Source organism: Diceros bicornis, chromosome 10 (genome assembly GCF_020826845.1).
Source record: "Diceros bicornis minor isolate mBicDic1 chromosome 10, mDicBic1.mat.cur, whole genome shotgun sequence".
NCBI lineage: Eukaryota > Metazoa > Chordata > Mammalia > Perissodactyla > Rhinocerotidae > Diceros > Diceros bicornis.
In genome coordinates this window covers 84,894,896-84,912,125 of record NC_080749.1, presented here as the reverse complement: position 1 = coordinate 84,912,125, position 17,230 = coordinate 84,894,896, and the positions used below count along the sequence as shown (strand labels likewise).

Sequence of the window (17,230 nt, the reverse complement as noted above, 5' to 3'; positions counted from 1 at the left end):
CCATCTTCCTGCAGAACAGTTTTCTTTAACAGGTGCAAAAACGGGTGTGTGGTTGGTTGACCTTTGCTGAAATGGTGGTGTGCTCTGAGGTGACGTTGTGGCCGGAGCTCTGCGCAGCCTTTTCACACTGGTTCTCCAATGGCTGTGACCAAGGTTCACACAGACCTGCTGCATGAGGAGGAGACGGAAGAGTCCATCAGGGACCGGTGGTCCCTAGGTCACTGCCCCACTTCACAGGACTTTGCCCGGTTTTCTTTTGTGAAGCTCTGCTGGTTGTGAGGGAACATTTTTTTCTCTGTGGCTGTTGCTGTCTCTCCTTCTGACATCTGCACGTTTGCTTCCCATACTGCCCGAGGACCTTCACAGAGGGCATTCTGGACATATTGCTGGCTGTGCTGGGATATCATTTTAGAGCCCCTCCATGGGTCGTGACCACGATGGGATGAGTTCTTCTTTCTACGCACGCGCACACACACACACACACACACACACGGATGACAAAAGATGAGTTGGGACCGGAGTCATCCTCAACCCTGTGTATCTGTGGGCCTCAAACCAATAGCTCAGCAGCAGTGGAGAGAGCTCCCCAGGCAGCCACCTGGGCCCCCTGGGACAATGACGCTGCAGGGAGGGAGACCGGGCGGGTCAGGATGCTGGCTCTGAAAGCAAAAAGCAGCCCTGGGAGATGGGTGGTGGGAGGAGGGGCCTGGGCAGACCCCATGTGTGCCTGCTCTTGGGGCGTCTCGTACAGTCTTGAGACCTCTTTATTTTTAGCCCAAGGAGAAGTGTTTAACCTCAAGACAAAACATACCTGTTTCCAAAGTTTGCTGCTTTTCACCAGCAACTCAAAGTTATACATTTACAAATTCATTTTATTTTTTCATCTCATGAAAGTAATATATATTTATAATAGAAAATTGAGACAATCGAAAACCACAAAAGGAGAAATAAAAACATAAAACTAGGACCTATAACCTTGCTCTTCATTGATAACCATGACTGACATTTGGTGTATACATACGTTCTAATCTTTTTTTCCTACATAAACATATGCAAAATATTTTTATCAAAACCATATGATACTGATGAGATAATTTAGGATGTAATTTTCTTTCAATTAGAGAATTTTTTGGTTCCCTTAGAACTTCAAGTCTTTCTGAAACTCATAGGATTGTCACAAGTCACTCCAGGTGGAAACACCAACCTCCTCTCTGCAGTTTCCACAGGAAGACGTTACAAAATGCGGGGCCTGTAACGCATTTCCAGACAGCTGCATACGATGAGAAGTGCGCCCTTAGTCTCCAAGGTCATAATGGCTCTGCTGACTTCGGGTCCTCTCACTGGAGGTAGTGAGGACAACCAGAAAATGCCAGAAAGGAGAGCCCTTTGCCACACGATCCCAAAGGAAAAAAAGAGAGAATATAGAAATCGCTCATGCACCACTCCTAGGCCCCTTTGTTGCCAATCCAGCAGCCGCCCTGCTACAAGGACCAGCTGCCACTCTTGTCCCCACACACTGGAGGCTGGTCATCACTGTCTACCACCAAGGCGAGGGTAAGCCGACGAGGGGCCACACTGTGTCCACTGAGTGTCTGCTGTGTGTGGGGGGCCCTTCCAGCTGACGTCTGACTGTCACCTCATTCTCCCTGCAGAACACCTTCTTCGAGGACCGGGCCTTCCAGGGCCGCCGCTATGAGTGCACCAGCGACCGGCCCAACCCGCAGCCCCACCGGAGCCGCTGCACCTCCGTCTGCGTGGACAGCGGCTGCTGGATGTTCTATGAGCGCGCCCACTACCAGGGCCTCCAGTACCTGGTGCCGCCGGCGACCACCCCGACTACCAGCACTGGATGGGCCAAGGCGACTCCATCCGTTCCTGCCACGTGATTCCTTGTGAGTCTGGCTTCAGCTGGGCTGACGTGAGACCATCGTTGACGTGGCCGTGAATTCCTGTTTACAGAAGTCAGTTTGTTTCAACTCAGGACTAGTGTCCACAGAAGGCATAGCAATGCCTGATACTCAAACATTAAAAAAAAGTGTGAGCAGGATTACAAATAACTGTAACCTCTATTTTTTTCTTACCTAAGCACAACAAGATTGTTTTTAGGGCATTAGAAATCACAACATAGCCTCTAAAATTAAATTTGGTAGCATGTAGCTGAGCTCTAATTTCTAAATAAAAATCACCTGTTCAGTAAATAAAAAAATCTATCTAGAACATTATTTTTTAATGATAGAAACACTAACAGACTATGAGAGAACAACGAGGCGTAATGTATTCTGGCAGTATTGGCAATTGTTTTCAACACCTCTGTGACACACGGATCTAGAAGCTAGAACAATGTGTTTCAGCGTGTCATTCCCAGGCGTCATCATCAACAGTTTCTGACAACGGGCGGAGACAGATCATCCATTAGGATTTCATGGACATGGTCCTCACCAAAGTGCTGCCTAATGTATTTTAATCATGTGGAGTTTGTGTTTCTGCTTTCTGATGACACCAAATTCTATGGTGTGGCAAGCAGATTCGAGAAGTGAAACCAAAATTAGGCTGGAGAAATTTGCAGATGAAAAAAGAGATACAAATAAAATAGAGATTTCTTTGAGGCAAGAAATTCAAATGGTACAAGTGACTTGGCAAAATGTTGGACATGTGGACTCAGAGTAAATACGAATTGTTGTAAATTATGAAAGCAAAAGTGACTTAAAAACAAGCTTGATAGGACTCAATTATATGCAGTCATAATGGAAAAGGAGTTACCATCCTCTCTGCAGACTCACTAAATACAGTTGTGACAGATGGTTTTCTACAAAGGAACCCATTTATTCCCTGTATCTCAATGTTTGTTTCTTCCGCAAGATAGTCCACTGATCAGGTCAGTTTTATGTTAATCCTCTTCCTAATTTGTTAGACCAAGAATGTAAGGAGAGGATACATGTACGACAGGATGGTTTGAAAACCACGCTTCATGAACATGCAGGCTGGTTGAGTCACTGTTATCAACATCAAGGATGCACACAATTTATTTTTCATCTTTTGTTTATTGTCACAACAGACCAGCTCCCACAGGACAAGGCTGTACAGGAGAGATGACTAAAGAGGTCTTGTGTCAGAGCTCACGGAAGACTGCTCCAGCATCCATGATGGCTTCCGGCTCAGCGAGCTCCGCTCCCTCCACGTGCTGGACGCTGCTGGGTCCTCTGCAAGACCCCCAACTACCAGGGTGGCAGCACCTGCCGAGGCCACAGGACGACAGGTGGTACCTCGACTGGGGCCCGTGGATGCCAGAGTCGGCTCTCTGAAACAGGTCATCGATTTGTACTAGGTTATGTTTTTCTTGTTATGATCCACACAGAAATGCAATAAATACACAGATTGTGGCACTAAACTAAGTGACTCTTGTTTATCTTTAAATATTAACTGAATTCTAATAAATGGTGACCTCCGACAACTTACCTGACCCTGAAGGTCAGGTGTTTTGAATGTCTACTTACTTCTCGTTGGTCAGTCAATAGTATTTATGAAGTCCCCACTCATGTCACGGGAAAGAGGGAGAAGCACTATCTCTGCCTCTATGACCCACAAGCTGAGGGAGAGAGGAAAGACAAACGTAAGAAAAATGATTGGAACCCATCTCCAGGAGAAAATACAGAACTAGTCGTGGCTGGGACACCAAAGACAAGGGATTGTTGGAGAGGTCAGGGCAGCTGAAGTCTCAAATAAGATTAGTCAAGAAAAGCTGAGTTGAGCCAGCCCTGAGGGCCTAGGGGTTCAAGTTCGGCGCTGTCACCGCTTCGGCAGCCTGGGTTCGTTTCCTGGTCTCAGAACCACGTCACCTGTCTGTCAGTTGCCATGCTGTGGTGGGGGCTCACGGAGAAGTAAAAGGACTTACCACTAGGATATACAACTATGCACTGGGGCTTAGGGGAGGAAAAGAAAAAAAAGAGGAAGATTGGCAACAGGTGTTAGCTCAGGGTGACTCTTTCCCTGCAGAAAAAACCAAAAAGGAAAGAAAAGCTGAGTGAATAGAGTGGCTTCAAGCAGAATTGCCAAAGTAGAGGAGGTCAAGCCTGCTGGATGAGGTCGTCTAGTGGGCACAGTGTTAAACCACGAGTTACAGGATCTGAGCTGTTACCCTGCCTCTGCTACTTGCTAGTGGAGTGACCAGCTCAGACTGGTTTTCCAGGACTCTCCCAGTTTTCCCACTATACAACCTACGTTCCACAAAGCCCCACAGTCTCAGGTGAACTGGGATGGCTGGTTACCCTACTTACTGGCTTCTCGCTTTGAGCAAGTCACTTCTTATCCTCTCTGTGCCTAAATTACCTTATTGAAAACTACAGTGATAATAAATTCCTGCCTCACTAAATCCCAGGATAATTATGAAGAGAAGATGGGGAAGCTTGCAAACACACACTTTGTTATCTTTAAATTACTGTACAAATGGAAATGTAAGGAATTAACATATCCTCAGTGTCCCCTCAAATCCAGCACTATAATGTGGTCATCTTTATTTTGGACTCCAGTATGAATTCTTATCAAGACTCAATTATGCAGAGTGAAGTATTAGTATTTGCTCTCCTGTACACTTTTGGAATTTCTTTCCACTATAGTAGAGCTGCTATCTCAGAATGCTAATCCTTTTTCCAAATTTATATAAGCAAAAATAGTGCTCTGTCCCAACTAACTTCTTTGTAGAAATAGTTAAGTTGATTTTAAAATTCATATGGAATTGCAAGGGACCCAGAATAGCCAAAACAATCTTGAGAAAGAAGAACAAAGTGAGAGGACTCACACTTCTCAATTTCAAAACGGATGACAAAGCTACAGTAATCAAGTCAGTAAGATACTGGCAGAGGACAGACACACAGATGAATGGAAGAGACTTGACAGTCCAGAAATAAACCCATGTGTCTATGTTCAATTGAGTTTTGACAAGGGTGCTAAGACCTTTCCCCATTCAATGGGGAAAGAGTAGCTTTTCAACAAATGGTGCTGGAACTACTGGATATCCACATGCAAAAGGATGAAATTAGACCCCTACTTCACAACATATACAAAAATTAATCAAAGTAGATCAAAGACTTAAATGTAAGAACTCAAACTATAAAACTCTTAGAAGAAAACATAGACATACATCTTTATGATCCTTTATTAGGCAATGATTTCTTAAATATGACACCAAAACACAAGCAACAAAAAATAAATAAATTGGGGCCGGCCCGTGGCTTAGAGGTTAAGTGCATGCGCTCTGCTGCTGGCGGCCCGGGTTTGGATCCCGGGCGTACACCGACGCACTGCTTCTCCGGCCATGCTGAGGCCGCGTCCCACATACAGCAACTAGAAGGATGTGCAGCTATGACATACAGCTATCTACTGGGCCTTTGGGGGAAAAGAATAAATAAATAAAATTATTAAAAAAATAAATAAATAGGAGTTCATCAAAATTAAAACATTTTATGCATCAACAGACACTATCAAGAAAGTGAAAAGGCCCACAGAATGGGAGAAAATATTTACAAACCATATATCTGATAAGGGTCTAGCATCTAGAATATATAAAGAACTCTTACAACTCAACAACACAAAGACAAACGACATGATTAAAAACCGGGCAAAGAACTTGAATATACATCTTTCCAAAGAAGATACACAAATGGCCAACAAGCAAATGAAAAGATGCTCAAGATCATTAATCACTAGGGAAATTCAAATCAAGACCACAATGGGATACCACTTAATACCCACTAGGATGGTTATAATAATTTAAGAAGAAAAAAAGAAATAGAAAATACCAAGTATTGGTAAAGATGTAGAGAGACTGGAATACTCATAAATTGCTGGTGGGAATGTATAATGGTGCAGCTGCTATGGAAAACAGTTTGGCAGTCCCTCAAATAGTTAAACATAGAGTTATCGTGTGACTCAGCAATGCCACTCCTATGTATGTAACGAAAAGGATTGAAAAGGAGTGTTCAAACAGAAACTTATACACAAATGTTCATAGCAACACTATTCACAATAGCCAAAAGGTGAAAATAACCCAACGTTTATCAATGGATGATTGGGTAATTAAATGTGATACATCCATACAGTGGAATATTGTTAAGCCACAAAAAGGAATGAAGTACTGACACATGCTACAACATGGATGATTCTTGAAAACACTATGCTAAGTGAAAGAAACCAGTCACATAAGACCACATTTTATAGGATTTCATTAATATGAAATACCCAGAATAGGCAAATCTACGGCGACAATAAGTAGATTTGTGGTTGCTTAGGGCTGGGGGGTGAGCAGACAAGGGAATGATGGCTGAAGGGTACAGGATTTCTCATTGTGGTGATAAGCATGTTCTAAAATTGACTGTGGTGATGCTATATACATGGACTTTATAGGGCAAAAGGGCCAGAATAAATTAACTATTTTCTAGAAAAATTCCTCTAACTCAAGGAAATGTGAACATCCTCAATGTCCTTTTGACAGTCACCCATTACTGCTGTCATAGAAGTCTACACACATATCAGTGAATCAGGGACTACGGAGCCCTTTACAGTCAGTCAATGCTGAGATCTTAGAGCCAGGCTGAAGAAATCAGCCTGGCAGCAATCAGTCAATTGAAGAATCCACTAGAATATACCGGAACTCCTGTTAGAGCAAAGATTCTCAGGGTTGGTAGGGACACAGCAGGCAACTTGGGTGCTAGACCTTTTGCAAATTAAAAAAAAAAAAAAGAGTATGACACTGAACCTACGATAAGTGTGTAACTTAGGGAAGATATAAAACGTGTTCGTCTAGAAGGTAACATCCAACACAAGCCGTGTTACATGCAGAGGCATCAGTCTAGGCCTCAGAGGCTGGCAGACTTGAGTTCAGCTCCCAGTTCCTCCATTCCCGAGCCATGTGTACCTTTTTGAATTTGTTTCTCCACAGTGCTCAGTATGGGGTTAGACTCGGTCAGCCAGGGACCAAGCTGGCTGCCATCCTCCTCACAGGACAGGGATCTGTGGGCCACGGGGACACACCACACTCCTCCTTCTAGAGCACGCTCCTTATACCTGGGGCCCCAGAATTCCCTGCATTTAGACGCTTGCTTCCCAGACCTGAGAGTCTTCACCAGGCCTGTCCTCCAGAGAGCAGCTGTTTGTGGGGAGGGAAGGCATGTGGATGGTGCTTGCACATGTGAGGGAGTGAGAAGAGAGGGAAGTCCATGAAGCGGGGTCTCTACTTATGCTCTTGCCCCAGATCCCACAGATGTTTGGGGAAGTCCTGTGCTGTGCTGGCTACATGCATACTTTGTATAAGACTCCTGGTCAATGTCTGGAACACATGACACACTCTTTACGCAGGAGGCTATGATTAGGAACTGTTATCATCATCATCATCATGAACCTGATGAGCGCTGCACACTTGGCGGCAGGTTCAGTCCTGCCCACTGAAGTGAAAGTGTCCACGGCTTCCTTCCGCAGGGTCGTGGCAGTGATGTGCTGAGGAACTCAAGAGGTCTCACCTGGGAGACGCGTAAGTGACTACCAGAGAGTCAGGAGAGAAGTCTGCAAATACGCCAGGAAAACCCAGCTTATAAACCAAAACATCTCTGCAGGGAGGGGGTGGGGAGCTATTCGCACTCAGGCGTCTAACAGGCCTCAGGTAACTTTAATTGCTCCTAAATGAATGATTTTGTTTTTGGAAGAAGCCAGGGTTATATCAGATCCATTCAAATACTTTGATATGCAAGCTTATATATACAAGCTTTGATATACAAGTTTATTTAACTATGAGTTTCTAGAGAAACTTAAATGTGTTTATAATTTTTTTCTGATTTAAATAAGACTTGACTTTTCAAAAAAGAGTTTTGCAGGTTTTTTTTTTTTTTTTTTTTTGTGAGGAGATCAGCCCTGAGCTAACATCCGCCAATCCTCCTCTTTTTTTGCTGAGGAAGACGGCCCTGGGCTAACATCCGTGCCCATCTTCCTCCACTTTATATGGGACGCCGCCACAGCATGGCTTGCCAAGCAGTGCGTCGGTGCGCGCCCGGGATCCGAACCAGCGAACCCCGGGCCGCCGCAGCGGAGCGCGCGCACTTAACCGCTTGCGCCACCGGGCCGGCCCCTGCAGTTATTTTTAAAGAAAAAAAAACTCGTGTATAACTTAAGAGTTAAACTCGGTATTCAAATATTTGTCATAAAAGGCTCATTGCCCTCAGTCCCTTAATCTCCCGCATAATTTAGGTTAGGGTGTTGGCTGATGTACAAGGAGTCATGACAAGCATGACTTGCAGCATGCAAGACCCAGTGTCTCATTCCATTGACCCATCCATCTTCTAAAATGAAAGGAATTGGCTGGGAATCTCTTTCCTTATTTTCCTTCACAGAAATGTTGCTTATCACTTTTTCTTTCATTTCATTCTCTTCCCCAGGCCACACCTCCTGTCTCTCCTTCAGCTGTTAGAGGGAAGTTCTGAGACCTAACAGGATGGCCCTGGCGGTGCTCTGATGCTCGCCACCCTCAGGAAGGCCTCCTGCTGTCGGCCTACACCAGCCTGCAGGTTTCTGGGCCGTTACTACCTCCCTTCATGTCTTCCAGGTCACTAAGGACAGGACAGAACTGGAGGGTATCAGAAAAAAAAAGGAACGTGCTGGAGGAGTGAGCGGGAGAAAGTGGCTTCCGTGTCTCTGATCATCCACACAGGTAACTCATGACCTCTCGTGGGAGAGTTACTGTTTCCCAAGACAGAATCGGAATCATTATTGGTAACTATTTTCCTGTTTCAAGGGCTCTATTTATCCACCTAATTAATTAATAAGTAATTATGGGGGATAAGGAAGTGTGATATGGTCCTTACCCTTGAGCTTATAACCTTGTTGAAGACACTAAACCAGGAAAGGAGGAAATTACATGAGAAAGGCAATGCTTAAGTGCTAAACTGGGTGGTGACGAAGTGGAGGTAGACGTTCACAGAAGGAGAGACTGGTAAAAGCTGGTTCTAAGAGGAGACATCTTGAGAACAGACCTAGACGGCCTTGAGGATTGGGTGGAATTTGATAAGCTTTAGGAAAGGGAGGTGTGGCAGGAGTATTGGGGACCATGGGCCCAGATCATCACAGACATCTTGAATTTAGAAGGCAAAATGGGAAAAAATTCTCCCTAGTTAGCCCTTCTGAGCTGCCAAGATTTAAAACAAATGTACCCACAGTTTTCAGTGTGGATGTGTTTACTACTACTGTTTCTTTACAAAAGCATAAAAGCATTCAATAAAAAAATGAGAGCAAGGACACTTGTTCTGACTTGTTCTTTCTATATCCACTTTCCTATTCCACACTGCTTCAAAGACTTCCAAAGCACTTAACAGAAAGGATACATAGTTATAATGTAATGAAAAATCAAGTTAAACACACAAAAACACTGCATTGGTGATATGGAAATGAGAAAAATGGAGAAATTCTACTGTTAGCCAAATCAGGCCTAAATCACCTGATAGATCTGGAATGTGCACACCTACACACACACTCAAGCACGCACACCCCCAAGCCTCTGTTACAGCTGATGACACCCCTGGCTTCTGCATCCGCAGTCCACCAGCCACAATGAGTAGGTTTACAACAGGGGCTTGTCGACGAACTCCTGGCAATGTGTTCTTGGGAGGATTTCCCTTCCTGTGGGCATGTTCCATGGCAGATCACCTCCTGTGAGTGCAGCCAGTCCAACCTGCAGCCCTGCTTCAGCCACAGCAAATGGGTGCATGCAGGGAGACTGCAAGAGGCGATGCTCTGGGCTGGGGCATCCACCATCAGCAGGGGGTGGACTTCAACGACTCCATGCCCTCTGACTGCACAGTCCTCATGTACATTATTCCTCCCCTGGGCATCTTGCTCAAGACTACACACAAACAGTACTCATCGTTTGATTGTGAAATCAAAATTACCAAACAGAAGATCTTTGCTAAATTAGACCAAAGTGTCCCAATATTTGAAATTATCCATTGATTACATTTAGTGTCCATACCATAAGCAAAAATGTAGACACTATGACATTGAAGCCCAGAAACACAAAGATTTATTTTTGATTGATGTACCAAGGAATTCTATTAATTTTATCATTTTTAGTATTTATTAAAATATGAATGATATAATATTTTTTCACCACTGGTATTACTTTACAATTTACTATGTGCTTTCAAGTCCGTTATCTCGTTAGATTTTCCTTGTCATTCCTATTTTATAAATGGGGAAACTGAGGCTTGGGGAAGTTACGTGACTTTCCAAAGACCGCCTGAGCAGTAGCAGAAACTGCAGAGGTGCGTGTGGACGTGTGCAGCCGTTGCTCCTTGATTGTGTTCTCCGCAAACAGTGCCTACTCAACAGGTTCATGGTGCCTGTGAGTACTTCTTTCTGTGAAGAAAATAACTTTAGAGGAAGCGGTGTGAAAGCTGGGCCCTGGGACTGGCAGGGCAGGTGGTCTCGAGGTGTGTCGTCTGCACCAGGCAATGGTGCCGGCCACGGAAGCACCACTCGCCCGACCCGGCCCATCCAGGTCCCCAAGGCTCCAGCATTGGACGACGACCGCACGGCTGGGAGGCCTTGAGTGCAGGCCTCTGACTCCGAGACCAGACTCCCCACGACTTTGGAATCCACAGACACCAAGTCTCTCACCAGCTCTCGAACCAATACTTCCTTTCCAGGTCTCTTATCTGATCCTGCATATGTTCTGACGTAATTATTGGCCTCGGGGCTCCTGTAGTGCTCACTAGTTTTGCAAGCGTCTGGGAAGATCCTACAGTGTCACAGCGTCAAACAGCACAGGCTGAGAGGTAGACTGGGGCCACCCACAGGCTCTGCTGTCTCCCGGAGACTCCTGCCTGCCTGGGGATCAGCTGCACACTGAGCTGCTTCTACTCCAGCAGAGGACACCCACCCCGCTGGGTTTCCCTTGTTATAGGAAGGGACTTAGTAATACATGTTAACACCAATAGTATATTTTTATGAATAATAACCATATTTTCCAAAGCAAAAACAATTACTGAAAACATTGGCATCGTCTTACATTTTTACAAATCTCCTCATTGTCACACAGCCTCGAGAAAAACTCCACTGTCCGCTTGAGAAACAGTAGGAGGGAGGAAGGCAAATAACATCTTAGTATTGTTGCAAAGACTGTTTCGACCTTTTGAACCCCTTGAAAGTGTGTCGGGGGTGTCCGGGGTCCCCATGCCTCACTGTGAAGTCCATACTTGCAAGAGGCTCTGTCGTCTGCCTCGGTGCTGCCGGCATCTCAAAGCCCGAGGAGGCAGGCTGGCGCCCTACCTGGAGAGTTCCCCACCACCCCTCCCGCGGCCTCCACCCCCTCATCAAGCGCGCAGGAGTTTGCAGGGAGGAGGGCAGAGACCCCAGGAGCTCTGAAGGGGGCAGGGAGCCGGAGGGCAGTCACAGCAGAAGGAAGGGAGGCTCGCAGTGAGGCGTGGGAAAGGGGGGAGGCCATGACTGTCAGCTCCCTTCGCGTCAAAGCGAGGACTGAGGGCCTGCCATGTGCCAGCCCTCGCCCAGGGCCCAGGGGCAGAGGGAACAGAGCGAATTCCCGCCCCCAGGAGCCTACAGATTTCCGGTCAAGTATCAATTTTACTCAAGATAGGCCCCAAGTAACAGCAATGATCACAGAATCATGAATTTGAACTAAGCTTTATGCTTTTCAAAGCACTTTCACAGATGACTTCACTTGCTTCCCTCTTCCTTAAGATTCCTTATTATTTAAATTCCAGTTTTTAAGAAGTTTATTTTTAACACCCCAGTCTCTGAGCAGGCATGCTGCTTACTTTAACTACTTTGGAGGAGTCAGTTAAGCGGAGTAGGCTACGGAATAAAAGCGTGAGGACAGAATTTCGCTCATCCTTTTGCTCAACTGAAAGAGTAGACGCTTTTCGTTTTGGTGGCAATAACAGCTTTAGTGAATTAGAACACCCCGAACCTACCAGAAAGAATGAGAGTGACCCGGCCAGCTCGCCCGATGCCCAGGGGGAGGGAGCGGGAGCTGGCAAATCCCCTTACTCACCGAAATGGGCCCCTTTGTGCATTTCCTGCGGACGCAGCAGTCCGGCTGCTATATAGACAGCGGCCTCCCAGCCCCTCCACGCCAGCCCCCCGCGCGCTCCAAGATGGGAAAGGTGAGTGCGGGCCCCGGTGCGCCTCCGTGGGACCGAAGCATCCTCGGCGGGGCCAGCGCTTCATGCTCCCACGTCTTCCCTCCTGCAGATCACCTTCTTCGAGGACCGGGCCTTCCAGGGTCGCCGCTATGAGTGCACCAGCGACCAGCCCAACCTGCAGCCCCACCTGAGCCGCTGCAACTCCGTCCGCGTGGACAGCGGCTGCTGGATGCTCTATGAGCGCGCCCACTACCAGGGCCTCCAGTACCTGGTGCGGCGCGGCGACTACCCCGACTACCAGCACTGGATGGGCCAAGGCGACTCCATCCGCTCCTGCCGCCTCATCCCCCCAGTGAGTGTGGCCCTGTCTGTGTCTTCCGTCTCTTTGGAAATGAAAGCCGCTTAAAAATCCCATTCTTCCTTCCAACCAGAGCGCAGAAAGTGGAAGGGAGCCTAGTGGATGCAGTCCGGTCTAGAAGGTGCATCAGATGGGAAGCCATTCTTCACCAACTCTGGTGGTTTTTTAAAATCACACGTTCCCAGATTTTATATTTTAAATGTAATCAAAATTAAAAGACTAAGGAGTAATTAAGAAAAAGCAGGGCATGAAGGAGACTGAAGTTACCATCTATTCAAGATGTAATTTATTAAAGTGATCATTCTAAGCCATATCAACTCAGAAATCCAGTGGATCAAAATTTATTGATACAATCTGAGTCTGTTTAATTGATAAAAATACTTTTGCTGGCTTTGGCTTCCTTTTCTGTTTGATTATATTCCTGGAGAAGATAGGCCCCTGTCTTCTGGTTTCGGTTCTGATTTCGTGGTGGATAGCTGCCAGCTGGCTTAGAGGAATACATCAGAGGAAAGACCAGAGCCAGCCCACGTCTGAGAGTCAACACCGTTGGAGCTTGAGCGCAGAGTTCCTACAACGGCACATGGGAGGCGTGGGCACAGTGTCACCCAAACTGGGCTTTAGGAGGATGATTCCTGCAGCTGGGGGAAACGAGTAAGAGGAGGAGAAGGAGCCAGAGAGGAAGCTGAAGTGTTGGACAGGTTGAAACCCGAACGGAAACTGAGGCCATGAAAATAGAGATGAGGAAAACGTGGCATCTCATTTTTATGAGAGCTTAATAATCCTGTGTTCCATAGTGTACCTCAAAACCAAAACATGGGTCTTACAGAAAATAGCTAAACATTGATTCCTTTTTAACAAGAGTAATATAGCAAATGAGACTTGACTCTCACTCTTCTCCTTTGAGAAGGATTTTCTCTAATAACAAGCATTAGATTGACAATTTTATTTTAGGCAAACCTTAACTGCCAAGGACAGAGACTGGTGGAGAGCAGCTGAATGGCTGCTGAGTTCTGTCCCCAGCTTTGCCCATAAATCATCAGACTCAGTATGGGTGGGTGGTCAGGGCCAGGAAGTCTCTTTAACTCTGCAACATGGCTGTTCTGGAAGCATGTTTAGACCCAGAAAACTTCTGAGCAGGTGTGGCCGGGGAGGTGCAGGGGCTGGAACTTTAATTTCTGTTTGTGTTCATGCGCTTTTCCTCTTCTGTCTGCTACCCCAGCAAGCGGGCCCTTACAGGATGAGGATCTACGAGAGAGATGACTTCAGAGGACAAACGTCAGAAATCACAGATGACTGTCTGTCTCTTCAGGACAATTTCCACCTCAGTGAAATCCACTCCCTCAGTGTGCTGGAGGGCTGGTGGGTCCTCTACGAGATGCCCGGCTACAGGGGAAGGCAGTATCTGCTGAGGCCGGGGGAGTACAGGCGCTACCACGACTGGGGGGCTGTGAACGCCAAAGCTGGTTCTTTGAGACGGGTCATGGATTTTTACTGAAGTATTTACATTCTTCACTTTTCTCCTTTAGAATCTAATAAAATATTTAGCTTGTCTTTCTGGCAGTAATGGAGTCCTACCTTTCTTTCAATCTATTAAGGCTTCGTAAGCAATAATGGTACTTGGCCAAACAAAATGACATGATTTCAAGATAAGAAATGATGTCTTGTAAGAGGAATGAAGTAGAGGATGTTGTTGCCAGCATTCTTGTAAAGACTATAAACTATATAGGCTCAAAGTTCTATTCAATTGGGCCAAAGCCATTTGTGGTTAGTCTTACAAACATATATTTGCAGCTACAATGATACATTAGTACTCGTTGAAACACCTCAAGTTATCCCGCCCATCTTCCCTATACAGTCCAAGTCTTAGCTGATGAGGAAAGTCGTTCTCAGCATCTAGACTCAGCTCCATAAACAAACAAACTTGTCCCTCTCACCCATTGCACCCCATTGCACCCCATCCTTCTAGCAGCCACTGTTCCTTTTCTCCCAATTCCATTTCCAATATTTCATTCCTCCGTAAGATTCCCAGTCCAACTATAATTCACTGTCTCTTTGCTGTAGGTACTTTGTAGAGAATTTCAGGATTTCTACCAAAACCACATGCTCACAGGGAAACTCAGCTTCCTAGCATTTTAATAGGAAGTAAAGTATTATGACTACTTATTATCAAAAGTAACACTAAGTGGAAAATAAGGAACTGAAATTTTCTAGAGAAGTTTGTATGTTTGTTTATTTTTAAAAAATGGATTGAGGTCACTAATAGAAAATTACAGTATAATACTTAAAGAAATTTAAAATAGGAGAATGAGGAAATTGAGTCAGAGGAAAAACAAGAGTAAGAGAGAGAGATGGAGGCAGGAGTGAAGTTCAACCCACGCCGTATACTGTAAGGCGCTTTGCTGGCTGTTGATGGAGAAGATCTGGATCCAGCAACTAAGGCCGAGAGGGAGACAAGATCAGTTCCACGACTCACAGACTCTATAAGGCAAATAAATTAATGATTCAAAACAAGCCTAACCATTTCCAGTACTGAAACCTAGAAGAAAGTTTTCCTGTGGGTCCTGGTGAAGAGGTTACTGAGTAAACAGCATCCTCACTAGCATCCTGCAGTAATCAAATACGATTCTTAGGGCTGTTTCTTCCAAAGTTCCTCAATAAAGCTGGTGGCTTCGGGTCAAGATTCATCTGAAGTAGCCCATCCTTTGAGATTGTAATGAAATGGCTCAACTCTCGTCTCACAGGGGATGGGAGACTTGTGTCCCACTTCATCCAACACATTATACCCAAGGTCTCTGTAATTCTGCAGAGGGGAAAAGTGGTTTGTGCTTTTCCCAGGTGCCTTCCACTCTGGACTCCTGTCCCTTCATTGGGGACAATCCTGCTCTCCCATCTGTGCCCCTTCCTCTCCCTGCACCACACTGATCCAGACGGGAAACACAACGCCTCTCCCTTAACTCCTGAGCCGTCTCTCACATAAAGCATTAACGTGTGCAGCAGCTCTGTTGTAGAGGTTCTGGAGAGAGATGCGAATTTAGATTATACAGCACCACAGTATCAAATTTAGTACCAGGGGGCCCTGCTCTGGACGGTCTGCAAGCTCCAACCTGCCACTGGGTGGCCTGGTCTTCTTTACCTCCCTTTCTCCTCTCTTCTCTGTTCTTAGCTGTACCCACATGATTGTTCATTTTTCATAGAGTCTCCTTCCAACCCATGCTCTCAAGGACTCCATATCTGCCACCCAAGTTGCTTATAAACAGAGCATTTAATTTGTTGCTTAAACTAAGTCATTTTTGAGAGTGAAAGTGTGTACTATTAATGATTACACTGGGACAAGGGGCACGAACCCAGACCATTCCAGACAAAGCGGGGCATATGGTTAGGCTACTCATAAAGGTTCCTTCCCTGGAAAATAGTCAGATTCTTGAATTATTTCATATTAATTGTTCCTAAATCCCAGTTCTTTAACCTCTAAACTCCCAACAGTAGTGTTGGCTTCCTGGAGACGTTAACCAGAGTCCTCTGTTTGTCAATAATAATATATCAAACATGAATTGGAAAGCCAAAAGCTCCTCGGAGTGCTGAGTTTTACACTAGTTTACTAGTAGGCATAAAATCACAGACTTCAGACGTGGAAACTTGCCTGAAACACCTGAACTGAAGGTGCATACAATTAGAGACCTTGGATCTCATTGACCAAGTTTTTCTTCTTGCAAATCGGTTGCTTCCATCCCTGAGACAAAGAGAATGGGACCTTCCCTCTACTCTTAACATAAAGAAAAAGTCCACAGTGGGGAGTGGCCGGGGAGCTAACCCCTAATTCACCCCCTTCCTCCTTCTCTCCTCCTCCCCCTAAAGTAAACCCTGGACCTCCAAGACCAGAAAGAGTCTGGGGTGGAAGCAGCCTCAAGAGTGGAACAGGAGAAGGGACACTCTACGGGATTCCACTAACCATTTCCCCCTTAAGGTGAACCAACGCTTCAAGGTAATCCTACAAGCTGACACACTCCAGTATTTCCTGCGTATCCTGACTCGTAATGCTAAGCCCAGAGTTAACATCTTCTTCTTCCTTTTCCCCCTTCCTCCCTTTGAATCTACGATGTCTTCCGGCCTATCTAACCATATAAAAGGCCCACCAAGCAAGGAAACTGAGGTAGCAGCTATTCCATGAAGGAGGGCCAAGAGCTGCTGTACTGAGCTGTTCCCTCAAAGGGGTCTCCTCATGGTGGGTTCCCTCTGCAGTCTTCCTGATCTGCTGCCATGGGGCTAGGTCCTAATGTTAGTGTGCGTCTTATTCTCTCCCCTCCAGACTTTGAGATCAAATTTTCTTCTTTGTTGGTTTGTTAAAGTAAAAGTGACAATCACAACACCTGTTGCTTAAACAGGAAGAAATGTATTGCTTTAACACAAAAGTCAATTTGTTCCAAAAGGAATGCCATAGGAGTTAAGCAAAGGTGGGTCAATGACTGCTTCCTGTCTTCCTGTCAATTATGGAACAGTCATCAAAGACACACGGAGAAAGAGGCCAGAGGCTTGCGCTATGATGGAGATTCTTGGTCCTTTCCCCAGTCTCCTTAGTTGGGGTAGTTTGGTCTACATGGCCTCCAGTCAAATGACTTCTTCTCAATCAACCAAGCACAGATATGATACAAATGCCGCATTAATTACTAGGAAGCAGGAAGATGGGTGGTAAGGTCAACTGCTGGCTGGACCTCAGACAAGCAAAACTCTGGACCTC

The 17,230-nt window shown here is 45.7% G+C and overlaps 1 protein-coding gene and 1 pseudogene across 2 annotated transcripts; both read left to right on the top strand.

Annotated features, from left to right (window-relative positions):
- The first annotated feature begins 138 nt into the window (after positions 1-138).
- Positions 139-3,325, top strand: LOC131410478 (gamma-crystallin C-like; annotated as a pseudogene).
- An 8,824-nt stretch (positions 3,326-12,149) lies between these two features.
- Positions 12,150-13,990, top strand: LOC131410564 (gamma-crystallin B-like). Of its 2 annotated transcripts, none has more exons than XM_058548661.1 (3): positions 12,150-12,158; positions 12,247-12,489; positions 13,715-13,990. In XM_058548661.1, the coding sequence occupies exons 1-3, from the start codon at positions 12,150-12,152 to the stop codon at positions 13,988-13,990; spliced, it is 528 nt and encodes a 175-aa protein (XP_058404644.1). The 2 variants fall into 2 exon arrangements, with proteins under 2 accessions (XP_058404644.1, XP_058404645.1); XM_058548662.1 differs by having other exon boundaries at positions 12,247-12,503; positions 13,732-13,990.
- The last annotated feature ends 3,240 nt before the right edge of the window (positions 13,991-17,230 follow it).